At 46.5% G+C, this 13,281-nt stretch overlaps 1 protein-coding gene across 1 annotated transcript in view; it reads right to left on the bottom strand.

Annotated features, from left to right (window-relative positions):
- Window positions 1-13,281, bottom strand: part of SIM2 (SIM bHLH transcription factor 2) — a 55,980-nt gene that overhangs the window by 35,041 nt on the left and 7,658 nt on the right. The window contains exons 2-4 of the mRNA XM_058731966.1: window positions 10,844-10,926; window positions 7,634-7,723; window positions 358-466 (exon numbers count right to left, since the gene is read on the bottom strand). Coding sequence (XP_058587949.1) covers window positions 358-466; window positions 7,634-7,723; window positions 10,844-10,926 — 282 coding nt within the window. The remainder of the gene's footprint in view (window positions 1-357; window positions 467-7,633; window positions 7,724-10,843; window positions 10,927-13,281) is intronic.

Genomic DNA, 13,281 nt, shown 5'->3' with positions numbered 1-13,281 from the left:
TGGTGAAGAAGCCCAGGTCTAGATTGTGCCCCTGGAACTCTAAACCAAGAGCACTTTAGGGGAGAAGCCTCTGACCATGTTTCTTTACCTCCTACAGCACCTCACATGGTCTCTGGCATGAGAAATGAGATCCATAGCGTGGCTTCAAAGGACAGAGGCATAAAAGCAAATGCCCCGTGCTGTGTGTTTTCTGGAGAGGCCCTGCTGGGCAGCCCCAGTCATGCTTCCCCCACCCCTTGGCAACACAGGGAGCAAAACCCTCAGGTCACATCGAGAGAGAGAGAGAGAGAGAGAGAGAGAGAGAGCGAGCACTTTGTCTGGTTTTCATTCTGGTTTCTTTTCATCTGGAGGAAATACCTTGTAGCAGGTGATGGTGGAGGGGCTGGTGGGCCGCGAGGACAGCTGTCATCTCGTCGTGGTCGGAAGGATGGATGTACTCGTAAATACTGTTGCCCGTGAGCTCCACCTGCCACAGAGGGAAGGGAAGGGTCAGAAATCCCCTCGGGGTTGCCTGGGTGGAGGAAGGGGAAGGTGCACCGTAGGTAGGCACCACCAGGGACAGGGGTCCGACCTCTCCTTGCAACCCACACCTTGTCCCCATGCAGAAATGCTTTCATCAAGCAGCGCTCTGAACTGCCTCCCACATGGGGATTGGGGTCAAAGCCAAGACAGTTCTGAGCAGGAGGAACTGAGAAGTGAAGGATGAAAAGGTGTCATGGAGGTGGGTGACCCCCATGGACCAGGCAGTGTCCTTTATACAGGAGACAGCTTAAAACAGACTGGAGCTAGGGCCTTGCCCTTCCCCCCGCACTCCCATGCTGCCTGAGGGGACTGGCCAGCTGGGACACCAGCTGCTAAGTCCAGACTATCGTCCCTGCGAGAGCCAAGTCTGCCCTCTCAGAGGCTGAGCAAGTGGGAGCCACAGGGGTTCCAGTTCATTTCTCCATCAGCTCTGAGCTGTGCCCCTCAGGCACTGCCGGGCCTCTTTCACGTGGCTGGAAATGTGTCCCTGGCCTTCCGAGTCTGGGATGACCGTGTTGCCTGATGGCTCCCGCCCACGGGTGTGGCGGGGAGGCTGCGGGACCTGCGGGAAGGTTTGGTCCCGCTCCAGACAGCCATGTGACAGGCTGGTTATTTCCCCGGGGGGGGGGGGGGTGCGACCCCAGCACTTGGGCACCACCTACTTCCAGGCACACCCTGCAGAGGACAAGACGGCAGGCCTAGAGGCCATGTGGATGTTGGCCAGGACCCTGCCTTGCAGGGATGGGGGTCTCTAGGAAATAGCATCATTATGACCTATCCACAGAGGTCCCTGGTGATTCGATGCCTAAACGAGAACTTTCCCACTGTTCCCCCCAAGCATAAATGCCATGATAAGGGATATTAGAGTCTCAAGGCCTGGACCCCCTTACCCCATCCTAAGATGGGCAGTGGTACAGAATGTTCCAGAAACTCTGACCATCACAACGGCCTTCTGAGCAGTGCCGGGTGGATCCTATATTAGAGGTACACCAGTATAGATGAGGGCTGTGTCAGTGCATCCGGGATTAATCAGGGGCCCAGGGCACTGATGGCTGTTCCACCATGGCCAGGAAGAGCCCCCAGGCCCAGGGTGGAAGAAACGGAAAGCCAGTGAGAAAATGCCCTCGGGAGGCAGAGAACCTTGGGCAGGTCTGATGAACTCTCTTAGCTCTGCCCCACGGGGAGAAGAGGGCAAGCTAAAAGAGCAAAGGCAGGCTTGTGAGTACTCTGTCCCTAACCACCCCCTTGTTATTTTTAAGTGTGTTGTGAACCACATGTTTTGTTGGGAGGCTCACTGGTCTCGAGCAGAGCAGAGACGACACGATCTTCTGTAAAGGGGCAGCTCTGACCGTGCCACCTCACGCAGCAGGACGGAGGCAGCCAGGCAATTTAATGGACAAGTTCTCCTGGGAGCCACTGTTTCAAATTAGCATCAAGGCCACGAGCTCTTTACTTGGGACCACGCGGCCATGGAGAGGTGAAGTAATTTACCCCGTCCTCTGAGCCAGCTCTTCCAGTGTCTTAAGACGTATGAGTTGCCATTTTATGCAGAACAAATTATGTTTCTGGCCCGCTAAGGAATCTTGTCTCTAAAACGGCTTTCACAGTTCTGTTTTCTGCATTATTCCTGGAATGTTTCTTTCCAATATTGTGCCAACAGAGCCACAGAGGGAGTCCCGTTACAGAGAGCCTCCCTGCCTCCCTCCTGGACACTCGCCTCCCAAACCCGCACTTTGCTAATGACCGAAAGGGGATTTGCCTGTGACAAAAGTTATTATGTAATTTCACTCCAAACTATAAGGAATAAAAGCAAAACATTCTTCTTTCAAGTTGTTTCTGTTCATCCTTAAAAAAATTTCGATAAACCAGCAGACGTTAAGTCAGCCACGTGGGACGGGACAATCTCTTCTTCCCTGAGGACAGCAGTGGGGGCTCCTTGTGAAGCTCTCTCAGGTGGAGAGGGACAGAGGCTAATAAGTAAGGGAGCTATTTTTTTTTAATTGATTTACAATTTCAACAGCTTGTTTTTAAAATGAAAAAAATAATGAGAATTATTTTTGTGTTGGTCCATCATTTTTCCCTTAGGCATGTTTTTGAGGGGAAAAAAGAAGTATTCTAGTTTGCTCTGAGTTCTTACTTAGGAAAAAAACAACACGTCTTTTTATTTTATTTTAAAAATTTAACTATTTATTTTAAGTAATCTCTACACCCAGCATGGGGCTCGAACTCACAACCCCAAGATCAAGAGTCACGTGCTCTTGTGACTGAGCCAGCCGGACGTCCCAGTAACTCATGTCTTTTGAAACGTATTTATAAACTTGCAGAAAGATTTGCATCTCTGCTTATAGGGATTCGATTTGCGTTTTAATCCTAAAGTAGCTTCATCTGTTTTCAAAGATCCCATTCTCGCCATATGCGTTTGGAAAAAGAACAGAGAAGGTCCGTGAATGAAGAGGCTTGATTTGCTGAATACTTGGGTCAATTATAAACTCTAAGGCTGTCCAGGAAGTAAAATGGTCTTCAAATAACGGAAATGTTTTTAGAGAACAAATTTTGGAATGATAAAACAGTGCTGACCTTGACTCAAAATTATGGTTGACATGGTGTTTCCTGTATTTACATATCTACTCGTGCTTTTGAATGGTTGAAAGAAATGTGGCTACCTCACCAAAAAAAAAAAAAAAAAAAAAATTATAGTTGTCGCTATAAAACTCCCCAGGTCTCATACATCAACCTTATTAAAACAGACCCTCAATGTGATATTTTAGTATTTGTAAAACCCTGCTAACTACAAAATGAATTGCTTTCCTACTAAGAGCGTTTTTATGTTTTGCTGAATACCTTTCCTTCCTGCCAAGAAAACTACATATGATAAATACAGCACTAAATGGATATATTCTGGGTCAGAAGGGGAAAGTCACCCAGTGCTCTGGAAATGCGCATTACTCTGCTTTGGGCGTTTTGCTGACTATGGTAAATTAAGCATTTTAAAATAAGATGGTTTTGGTTTCAGGGTTCAAGTTATGTCAACAAACATAAAACGCTGTCCTTTCTCTTTATTTCAAAAGTGAAAGGATTAGGTCTATGGCCCCAAACAATGCCGTGGCTATTTTTACGGTTGTGGTTCCGGCCACAATCTCAAATATTACATTTTCCTTTATATGTCTCATAAATGGCCATTTCACACATACCTATAGTTGCTTGAAAATTTACATTAGTTACCTAGATGTTATATAATACATGCAACTTTGGTGAGGAAATCTGAACCACAGGGATACTTAAAAGTGTCTGAGGAAACACACAGCAGGTTTTACAGGGCTTTTTTCCTTTTTCAAATATAAATAAGTTAATTACACCAACCAAAAAACTAATCATCTAATAAACCTGTGTGGATAAAGAATGCTTCCCCAACTCTACCCCTCCAAATAGATATAAACGTGACTATATGAATTATTACGTATCCTTTGCGTGTGCATAGACCGAATGGAATTTTCAAGCCTGAAGCCTGACTCTGTTTCCCAACACTTGGACGGTGAGCTGAGAAGACTTACTTGTACTTTGTGGTTGTCTCTGTCACTTTCTGGTAAGAAAGTCTGACAGCAAGGGTCACTGTGTCTCCTAATTTAAAAACAAAAATAGTAAACTCTGCCAGATTTCTTACTCTAACACTCGTTTAAAGAAAGCTCAATAAAACGCTTTGAATTAGGATGCGCTTATCACACATAAAGAATCATTTTTATACCCTCCAAAATAGATAATTGAGATAGTTATTTAGGTAGTGCAGATTTGAAAAAAAAACACCACCACCACTTTGCCGTGAATTATCACACAATTATGACAAACCTAGGAGCTTATGTTCCCTAGGAGCTGCTAACACAGAGTTTAACCCTGAATTAATGTGAAAGATGTGGTTACTTAATGAGATAATGTCATCGAGAGTAATTGAAAGTTCTTGGAACACAGAAGGACGCTATGTAAATATAAGCTATTACCACTATCGTTATTCATCAGAAAATCTGTCTGAAGGGTTACTCTGCTTACTGGATAGAATTTTAACATTTTCACCTCCGATGATTAAAAAAAAGATCCTTAAGCCTATTTTAATAAAGTTTTCATGTTGACATCCTTGCCTGACTTTTTGTTACTAATAAAAATAATCTAAAAGTTGCAAAAAAAATTTTTGAAAGGAGAAGTTGGGCGTTTGACATCCTATTCAATACTGCATTTTACTATTTAAGTAAAGAAGACAGAAAAAAATACACATTGTGATTCTGCCTAGAGTTCCTTCTGCAGAGTTAATCGTGAGCAGGAGGCAGATTTGTGGGAACGGTTTGTTGTTGCTTATTTAAACAGTTCAGCATGGAACACTCCCCAGACACTAACGAGGGCTCACGTCTGCATTAAAGTGTTTTTGTAGCTGGAGGCTGATGCTGAGGCAGTCCCACCAAGAAATCAAGGAAAAAAAAAAATTCAGTTGCTCTACACAGTTTATCTTTTTTTTAAACTGACACTTCTCCCGGCCAGCAACATAATAAACAAAAGGCATCTCTACAACATTCTTGAAAAGTGATCATGTATAACTCCCTGCCCTTCCAAAATTATGGCACTAAGGTTTCTCTCTGCATTGTGACCAAAGGGAAATATAATTTTAATTCTGCCTAAATTATTCTGTTTGGATTTCCTTTTGTAGCATTCATCGTGAACAGGAGGCACACTGGTCATCTATCCAATATTTTGGTCATTCTTAATCATTGTGTTCATGGACAATTAATTTCATTTCCCACATAGAGAAAAATGACAGAGAGAGAGAATATCATACTAGACTGAGCAGCCTGCGTGAACCAGACCATCCTGGTGTGCACACAGGGCCTTCTCATGTGCCAGGCCTTGTCACATGACTAAGCAGTCCTAGTATGTGCCCACCAAAGGACACTATTTGAAGCAACTTTTGTGCTACTTGAGGTACAGTTCCAATGAAACCGTGGGGACACCCGGCTTTTGTGTAGCTCCCTATGGTTTATAAGTCACATAAAATGGGCACTTTGATATATTTCTTACCACAGCCCTGAAACAGAGGTAGAGCAGGCATTATTTTCTTATTTAAGTTATGGTTCAGGGAGGTTAAGTACCTGCTCTATCAAGACAATGAAACCATATAACTATACGTTTCCCTTTTTGCTTTGACTGCTAGGGAACTCAGATCTGACTTTAGTATTTGATACTAGTGACTTTACCTGTTTTATCTTTGTGCAGTCCTTTTTTTTTTTTAATTTTTTTAACGTTTTTGTTCATTTTTGAGACAGAGAGAGACAGAGCATGAGCAGGGGAGGGACAGAGAGAGAGGGAGACACAGCATCCGAAACAGGCTCCAGGCTCTAAGCCATCAGCACAGAGTCCGATGTGGGGCTCGAACTCACAGACTGTGAGATCATGACCTGAGCTGAAGTCGGACGCTTAACCGACTGAGCCACCCGGGTGCCCCAATGTGCAGTCCTTTTTAAAGAATGTGAACTGTTTTGTCTTTTTTGTGACATTATGATAAGACTAACCAAAGATTTGATAAATTATGAGGAAGAAGTCAAGTAATCTACTCCAAATCATTCAGCCACATATCAAATTAGGACTAGAAACCAGGATGGTTATAACTAAAGGGCCTTAAATAATTCTAAATAGGGCAAGATAGAAACTCAGAGTATAATACCTTGGAAAACATATAAATAGTAAAAATCATGTTCCCAACAGTATTTCCTCTTCCACAAGTATACTACTACCATCAGTCACATAAGTGTAAGAGCCAAGCCTTAGCAAATCTTATCTGGGAGACCTGGTTTCGTAAAGGAAGAGAAGAGGAAGAGAAAAGGAAACACTAAATAATCTTAATATGAGATTCTCTTTAAAGGACTTTGCATAAGAAATGTAGGCACAGACACCACCCCCTCCTTGGGCGTGGATAAAGATGTATACACGTTGGAAGAGAAGATTGTAAACAAATAGCAAATTTTAAAAATGCATCGGCAGAAAAAAGAAAAGGAATACACCAGATGCAGGTGTCCAAATTGGTAATTTTGTTTTTCAATGGAAAAACTCCAGCCACGTTAATTGGCATGTTTTATTTTGGCGTAACTACAGAGGGGGCTGGTGCAATACAGATTATTCATCTGCCTCCTGGGAGCCCATTTCCTGTATCTAATTAATTCTAGTGTGTCTTCAGTTGTGATGGAGACAAGCACTCTGATAGTTCACAATGTAAAGAAACATTTAGTCTCTATAGGTATAAAAAGTGTGACTTTTGGAACCACTATCCACGCTTATTAAATCAGAAATGTGAACGGCAACCATCAGTTAGACTCCTCCCCTCCCCCCACCGGGAGGAGCCCAGACAGCAGCCGGATTCTCCCCCAAACCCTTGGTTTGACGCAAATAGATAAAGCTATGTGCACCTCTTTCCTTTATGGGATGCACCCCCTTTTAGAAGACAGTTGCAGAAAAATCGGTAATATTTAAATGTTCTAAAGAAAACAGGACCTTGCTGAGCAAAACAGTAGTAAACTGAGTTTTATGAGTTTCTATCACAAGCATATAAAATGCTTTACTGAAACGACCACTGAACTGGAAAAACTCAGGAAAAATTACCCTGAATTCCATGTGAACACTCATAAATCTACACCCCCTCCTTCTCTCTCCCCAAAGCACAGTCTGCATAAAATCCATGTTCGACATCAGTTTCCCTCTTGCTTTCATGGCAACTCACAATATCACGTGCCGACCAGCAAGCGCGGACTGAAAAACCTCCCATTGTAAAGCTCTTGTTAGTGGCAGAGTGTTACTGCAGGAGCAGAGTCCAGGCTATCAGACAGAATCTCAGAACAAAGCTGACTGTTGCAAAGATCTACTGGTCATTAATCCCAAAGGAAAAAGAAAGTAAAACCTTCAAAATGTAACACGAAGAGCCCTGCGGGATGGCCTAAGAAGATGATTTTGCAATTTCGGATTATTTCATACACAAAAGCAGACGCTTGAACAGAATCATTTTCAAGTTGGACAAGACTGTCAAGGTCTGCCAACACTTAATTCTGTATTTTGGTTGTACATAAAATTAGGGAATACCTACCTGTGACAAGCCTAAATGTACAGAAGCTGTTTCCGATATATACATGATTTTGCCATCAGATGCTACCACGAAAACAAATCCGTCCAAAGTCTGTAAAAGAAAGGGCCAGAGTAAGAGGTGACAGTTCTACATCAGAGTTAAATCAAATAATTGTGCCATCACTGGAATGGAGGAACACATAAAATATCATCATCAATACATATTTGTTCAATGCAAAATGGAGTGCAGGGCCATAAGAAGGACTGTGGGTTACAACGCTCACGGTGCAATTCCCGGGACCAGGCTCTCAAATGCTTTTAAAGCACTTTAAAAACAATCTTACAGCCACATCACAAAAATCATGCAAAACATTTGAGAACTCCTAACATGCTCAGTTTAAATGCAGTAGCTTTATTGTTTAGGGTTATTTTAGCACTTAGCACAAATCCGGACTTCTATGGTACTTAGGGGGAAACCTACCACTATATAGACCATTTTATGTCATAATTGGCAGTCCTTTATACCGTGAGGACATATGCTTTATTTGCCACAATTTTCTAGTTACCCCTAAGTACCATTTGAATAATAAATTCCGAACACTACCACTCCCCTGAAAATAAAATACCCGGTGATTTTAACAGACTATGTCTACAGAATTAACTACTTAGAATTTGCAAGAGATCAAATAACCTTTGCAAAATTCAAGGAGAAAAAGTATCAATTTCTGAAAAATTAAAACTACCTAAATGATATTGCCTAGGTTGGCTAGCCCTCAAAAAAATAAAGTAAAATTTTAAGAGCTAATTAAGACAAATAAAAAGGTAATGATTATATTTATATGTGGCAAGGATAAAAAGACTAAATTATTTTTGAAAAAGGAAACTGCATTTTATTTACCCGTTCATATTTTAGATCCAGAACCAAAGAAAAGCAATAAAGTTGGTGAAAGATCCATACAACCCACAATGCTGCCCCCATAAAAAATATTCCAAATTAATTTCTGGCCACAAATTCTATTTTTACAGCATGTAATTGAAACCAGATTACCTTCGGTTTTGCTAAATCTGCCCCCTCTTTGGAGGGGGGCCTAAAAAGAACGTAGTAGAAGTGAAACTTAAAAGATATCCTTACATTCTGTTGTCTCAAGTACAGTTTTCCTGTAAAAATTCTTTGCCAACTCAACTATCATCGTCCTAACCTATGCTCAGGTTGAAATCAACATCTTGATTATAAGCCTTACTTTCTCGTTCTGAACTCAGCTACAACATATTCTCCCAACTAAATTCCGTTTCAGAAATATAAAACACACCGCAATTTCTAAAGTTATAAACGTTTTGGCACATCTGCGCCCTCGTGCTTAGCTCCAAAATCATTGAAGAGATACATTTATTGAAACAGTATCTGACAGTCAGCCATGTGAGTAAAAGAGAAAGAAACATCATCGTAATTAAATTCTGAAAGTTGCCAGCAGTAGCTAAAAAAATAATATCCTTAATGGAAAACGTTGGATATACCTTCGCAGCTTCAGATTACCGACTTCTCTTGAATGTATATTAACTGCAAACATGCCCATGCATACAGCATTCCGGCATTAAAGAAACAACGCACATCGGAGGAACCGAGGCGAGCTGACTTTGCCCGCCAGGTTTCCACCGGAGTTGTTCCTGGTGTTAGTGTTCACTTATACCATGTAGGAGTATCAAACAAGCAAAATACCACGCACGGTGCTGGAAGCGAGCGAGGGGGTAGGCACAGGGCGCGGGAAAGACTCCAAGAGCGCCATTTCCCAGCCCAGGCTGCCACAACGTTTGCTTTATGCTATAAAAGCTTCAGGTTTCAAATATTCTCGGGATCCTCTCTTCCTCAGAGCATGCAAGGGGGTGGGGGGGCAGCAATCCCACCAGGACATTCAGGGAAAGGGGTTTTTAAAAGATCCGCTTTTTTCGAAATGCGGTGCTCTTGGCTGACTCGATGACCCAAGTCACTGCCTACTGTCGCCAACTTTTTTTTTTCTTTTAAAGAAAACACGAAATAGAAGGTGGAAATGCAAAACAGCTCTTGGTGAGCATTTTTCGATGGCAGAGACAAATGACGGGTGGGGGGGGAATGAATCGGGTCGTTGATGAGGCTCTGTAAAGGGCATTTGAAAGATTCTGAGACACTAGGCGTTGCTGTCCCCACTCAGTGCCAGCTGCTGATTTGGAAATGGCCAGTCGTGTGCACGCTTACCCGGCCAGAGCTGTGGACACCGCGAGTGAAATCCAAGGTCAGGAGCATTTTAGCAACCGTGGACTGAATGATTCCGAGCTGGGGGCGCTAAGAATGACTCAGAGGCGGGGGGGGGGGGGGGGGGGGGGGGGGGGGCCTAAGCGGCTGACCACAAACCAAACAAGGGCTCCCTCTGTGACACCTGAGGCTGCACCAGGTTGTGACCTGCAGCGCTCAAGAGCTGGACGACTTGGGATGAACCAGGCCCCGGCACTTGCTGTGTGATCTCAGGCATGTTGCTTAACCTCTCTGTGCCTCAATTTCCTCCTTTATAAACATGGAGCCAAAAATAGAACCTACTCTAGGTGGTGGTGACCCAGGATCACACAGTAAGACTTAAAACAGAATCTGGTCCGTAGTAAACTGCCAATAAATGCCAACCGTTAATATTCTATTATAGATGCTGTCTTTTTTTTTTTTTTTAACCCCCTCCAAACATACACGACTGTCAAAGGCTTTAAAACTGCCACACTGGCTCAGAGCCCCGATTCATTCCTTCTTTGGCTCAGGCACCTGGCACACGTCTGGCACAGAGCAAGCGCTCCACAAAAGTTCGCTAAGGGAAGTAAGGTTGGAAAGAACCCTTCCTGCGACCACGGGCGTCCTTAGGCCTAGGTCTCAAGGTCTAGTGAGTACTGAGGCTGGGAGACGGATCAGATCACAGTGGGGCTGGCCCTAGGTTCGTCCGGTTGAGCTGAGTCCTCCCCCAGTCCCGGCCTCCCAGGGGAAAGCAAGGGGCAAGGGGGATCCATGGGGCGAATGGGGTCGTCAACTGGCTGGAGGTTCAGGAGCTGTCCCTTGCCTCTGGCGACCTCTGCATTCTGATGGTGTCCTATTGACCCACCTGGGGCTCCTTGGGGAGGGTCACCTTGAGACTGGGAGCAGGGGTAAGAAGGGAGCCCCACCCGGCACGGGTCAGAGCCTTAGGCCAAGGCGGCACTCCTCTCCGCAAGGAGGCTTTACCTGAAGTAAGTGTGATCCCAGCTCCTTGGCGACGCTGTCTAGGGGCCCGGTGCGGCTCGGCTGTCCCCATGCATCTCCTAAACCTGGATCCGGAATAAAGCAAACAGGTCAACAGCAGCGCCGATCGACCGGCCCCCACGCCAGGCAGAGCACAGGGAACTTCTGCATCCGTGCCGGGCGCCGACTGGAGTCCCGAGCGTGCCCCCCCCCCCCCCCCGGCCGCCTCCCCGGCCCCGCAGGTCGCTGTCTGTGTCCCTGCCATCGTCCCTTTGCTCTGGATTAAAGAGAAAGAAGGCCAGAGGAGATATTCCCGCCGAGGCCTTGGGTCCAAGCACCCCCAGTGCACGCTGAGCTCACCAGGCCCATAGCTCCCGTGGGTCGCCAACATGCTCACGGCTCTGAAATTGCCGTTTTATTTGAAATGCCACAAAGTAATCTAATCTGCTTTGAAATTGGCCATCCTTGAAGCCAAACGGGGATATCGATTTGACCTGTAAATATTCCCCCAAGGACCCTCCTCCCTCCCTCCCTCCCTCCCTCCCTCCCTCCCTCCCTCCCTTTGCTGAGTTGCCAGCAAACAGGCATTTTCCCAAAGGCAGAGAGGCCCAGACGAAAAAGACCTCACCGTCCAGGACGCAGCTCTTCCAGCATAGTACGTATAATACGCATATGATACATATATTGACCTCACATAATCCCTCGGACTCCCCAGCCCCTGCAGGCACCTTGGGAGCACCGACCCTCTTCCAATCCAAGTGCTCCAGCTTGGGAAGGGTTTGGGGGAGGTGAGTTTCCCTAGGGCCAGCTCCAAATACGCCAGAGGTCTGCGGGGGTATGGGCAGAAGGCGGTGGGAGCCCTGTAAGTACTCGAGGATTTCTGGAAGGTACCTGTTACCACATAATTAGGGTGCCCCAGTTTTTAACTGCTCCCCGAAGGCCTCCTGCTTCTCCCCACCACCTCCTTGAAGGTCACCAGGGTTTCAGAAACCACACCAGGGGACAGGGGCCCTGCCCAGGGAAGCCTCCTCTCCTGTGTCTCCGGGCTCAGCTGCTGCGACCCCAGAAATCCCAGACTTTCGTCTGCATATTCGGGAGTGAGGAGGAAAGCCGGGTGACGTTGTGGAGCTAAGTGTTGTTCCCTGGAGTCCTAGGGTTGGGAGCCTGGCCTGCATCCGTCCAGTTTGGTCCAGTTAGCTCCACGCCGCGGCGCGAGGTGGCGAGGCCGGGAGTGCTGTCTCAGCCTGCGCCCCGTTCCCCCCAGCGGAGATGGGGGCTCCAGGCCCATTCCCGCAGTCCACCCGCCCCTTCTCCCCGGCAGCGACCCCTGAGGGGCGAACTGTGGGTCCCGCGGTGGGGGGGTTAGGGTTGGGGGGGGTCCGCCTCCCCTCCACGAAGAACCGCAGGCCGGAAGGCGGGCCCAATCCCTGCCCGCCCCATTGTGCACCGGGAGTGCGGGACTCGAAGCCAGAGCAGGACGCGCGGGTTGGGGAACCCTGCCTAGTCACAGTGAATTCAGGGACCATTCCTGGAACCACACAACTCCTCCAAACCCGCGGCGAGTGGATTGCCTGGAAAGTTGCCAGGTAGGCACTCTGGTCTCTCCCACTGTTCCCTTGGGTGTGGGGGCATCTCAGTTTCTGGAGGCCTCCGCCCCAAGCCCGAGGGAGCCGCGGGGCCCAAGATACCTAGGGAATCAGAGCCCCCCACCCCCCGCAAAAGCTTTGGAGGCCCTTCCCAACAAACTGTCCCGCTACTAAAAAAGGAATGACCTTTAATTTCTCCTCCTGGGCTCTAGGGATTTGGGGTTTATCCTGGTCTCCTTGTAAGAAAGTGGCTAGTTTCATCATATCCTGATCCCCCAAACGGGATCCCAGCACCTCAGTCTCCACCACGTGAACAGAGGTGTCTTCTGAACCCCAGGAAATCACTGTGCACCCACTTTCCCTCCCAAGGAGTACCACGGTGACCACAGTACTAGGGAGCCATTGACTTTCACTAGCAGGTCCTTCCCTGCCCCCCCACACCCCCATCTATACAGATGGCTTGGTGGGGTCAACGTCTATTCCATTTAAGGAACCAAAATTTAAGAGCCCTGGGGCCTGAATGAAAGAAGACTTTAATAAAGACCCAGGAATCGTGATTTCTGGAAATGGACAACTGTGCCCAGGTAACTCTCCTTTACCCAACTCCTGGTTCCTTTCCCTGGTTTGCACCACACTGGCCTTGCCTGGCTCAGTGGGAAAAGTGAACTTGACCTCCCAGACGAGGCTGCTTGCAGTGTCTGCAGCCAGGTCACCTGGGGAAATCTGCACCTTCAGGAAAGGTGCAGACCCAGACCAGACTTCCCTGCCCAGCTCTCCCGAAAGCTGCATGGGCGGCTCTGGCCTGATATGCAAAAGTGCACTGGGTGCACAGGACAGTTTTTCATATGATTCAAA

This window comes from Neofelis nebulosa, chromosome 5 (assembly GCF_028018385.1).
Source record: "Neofelis nebulosa isolate mNeoNeb1 chromosome 5, mNeoNeb1.pri, whole genome shotgun sequence".
Taxonomy (NCBI): domain Eukaryota; kingdom Metazoa; phylum Chordata; class Mammalia; order Carnivora; family Felidae; genus Neofelis; species Neofelis nebulosa.
This window is presented reverse-complemented; position numbering and strand designations above follow the sequence as displayed.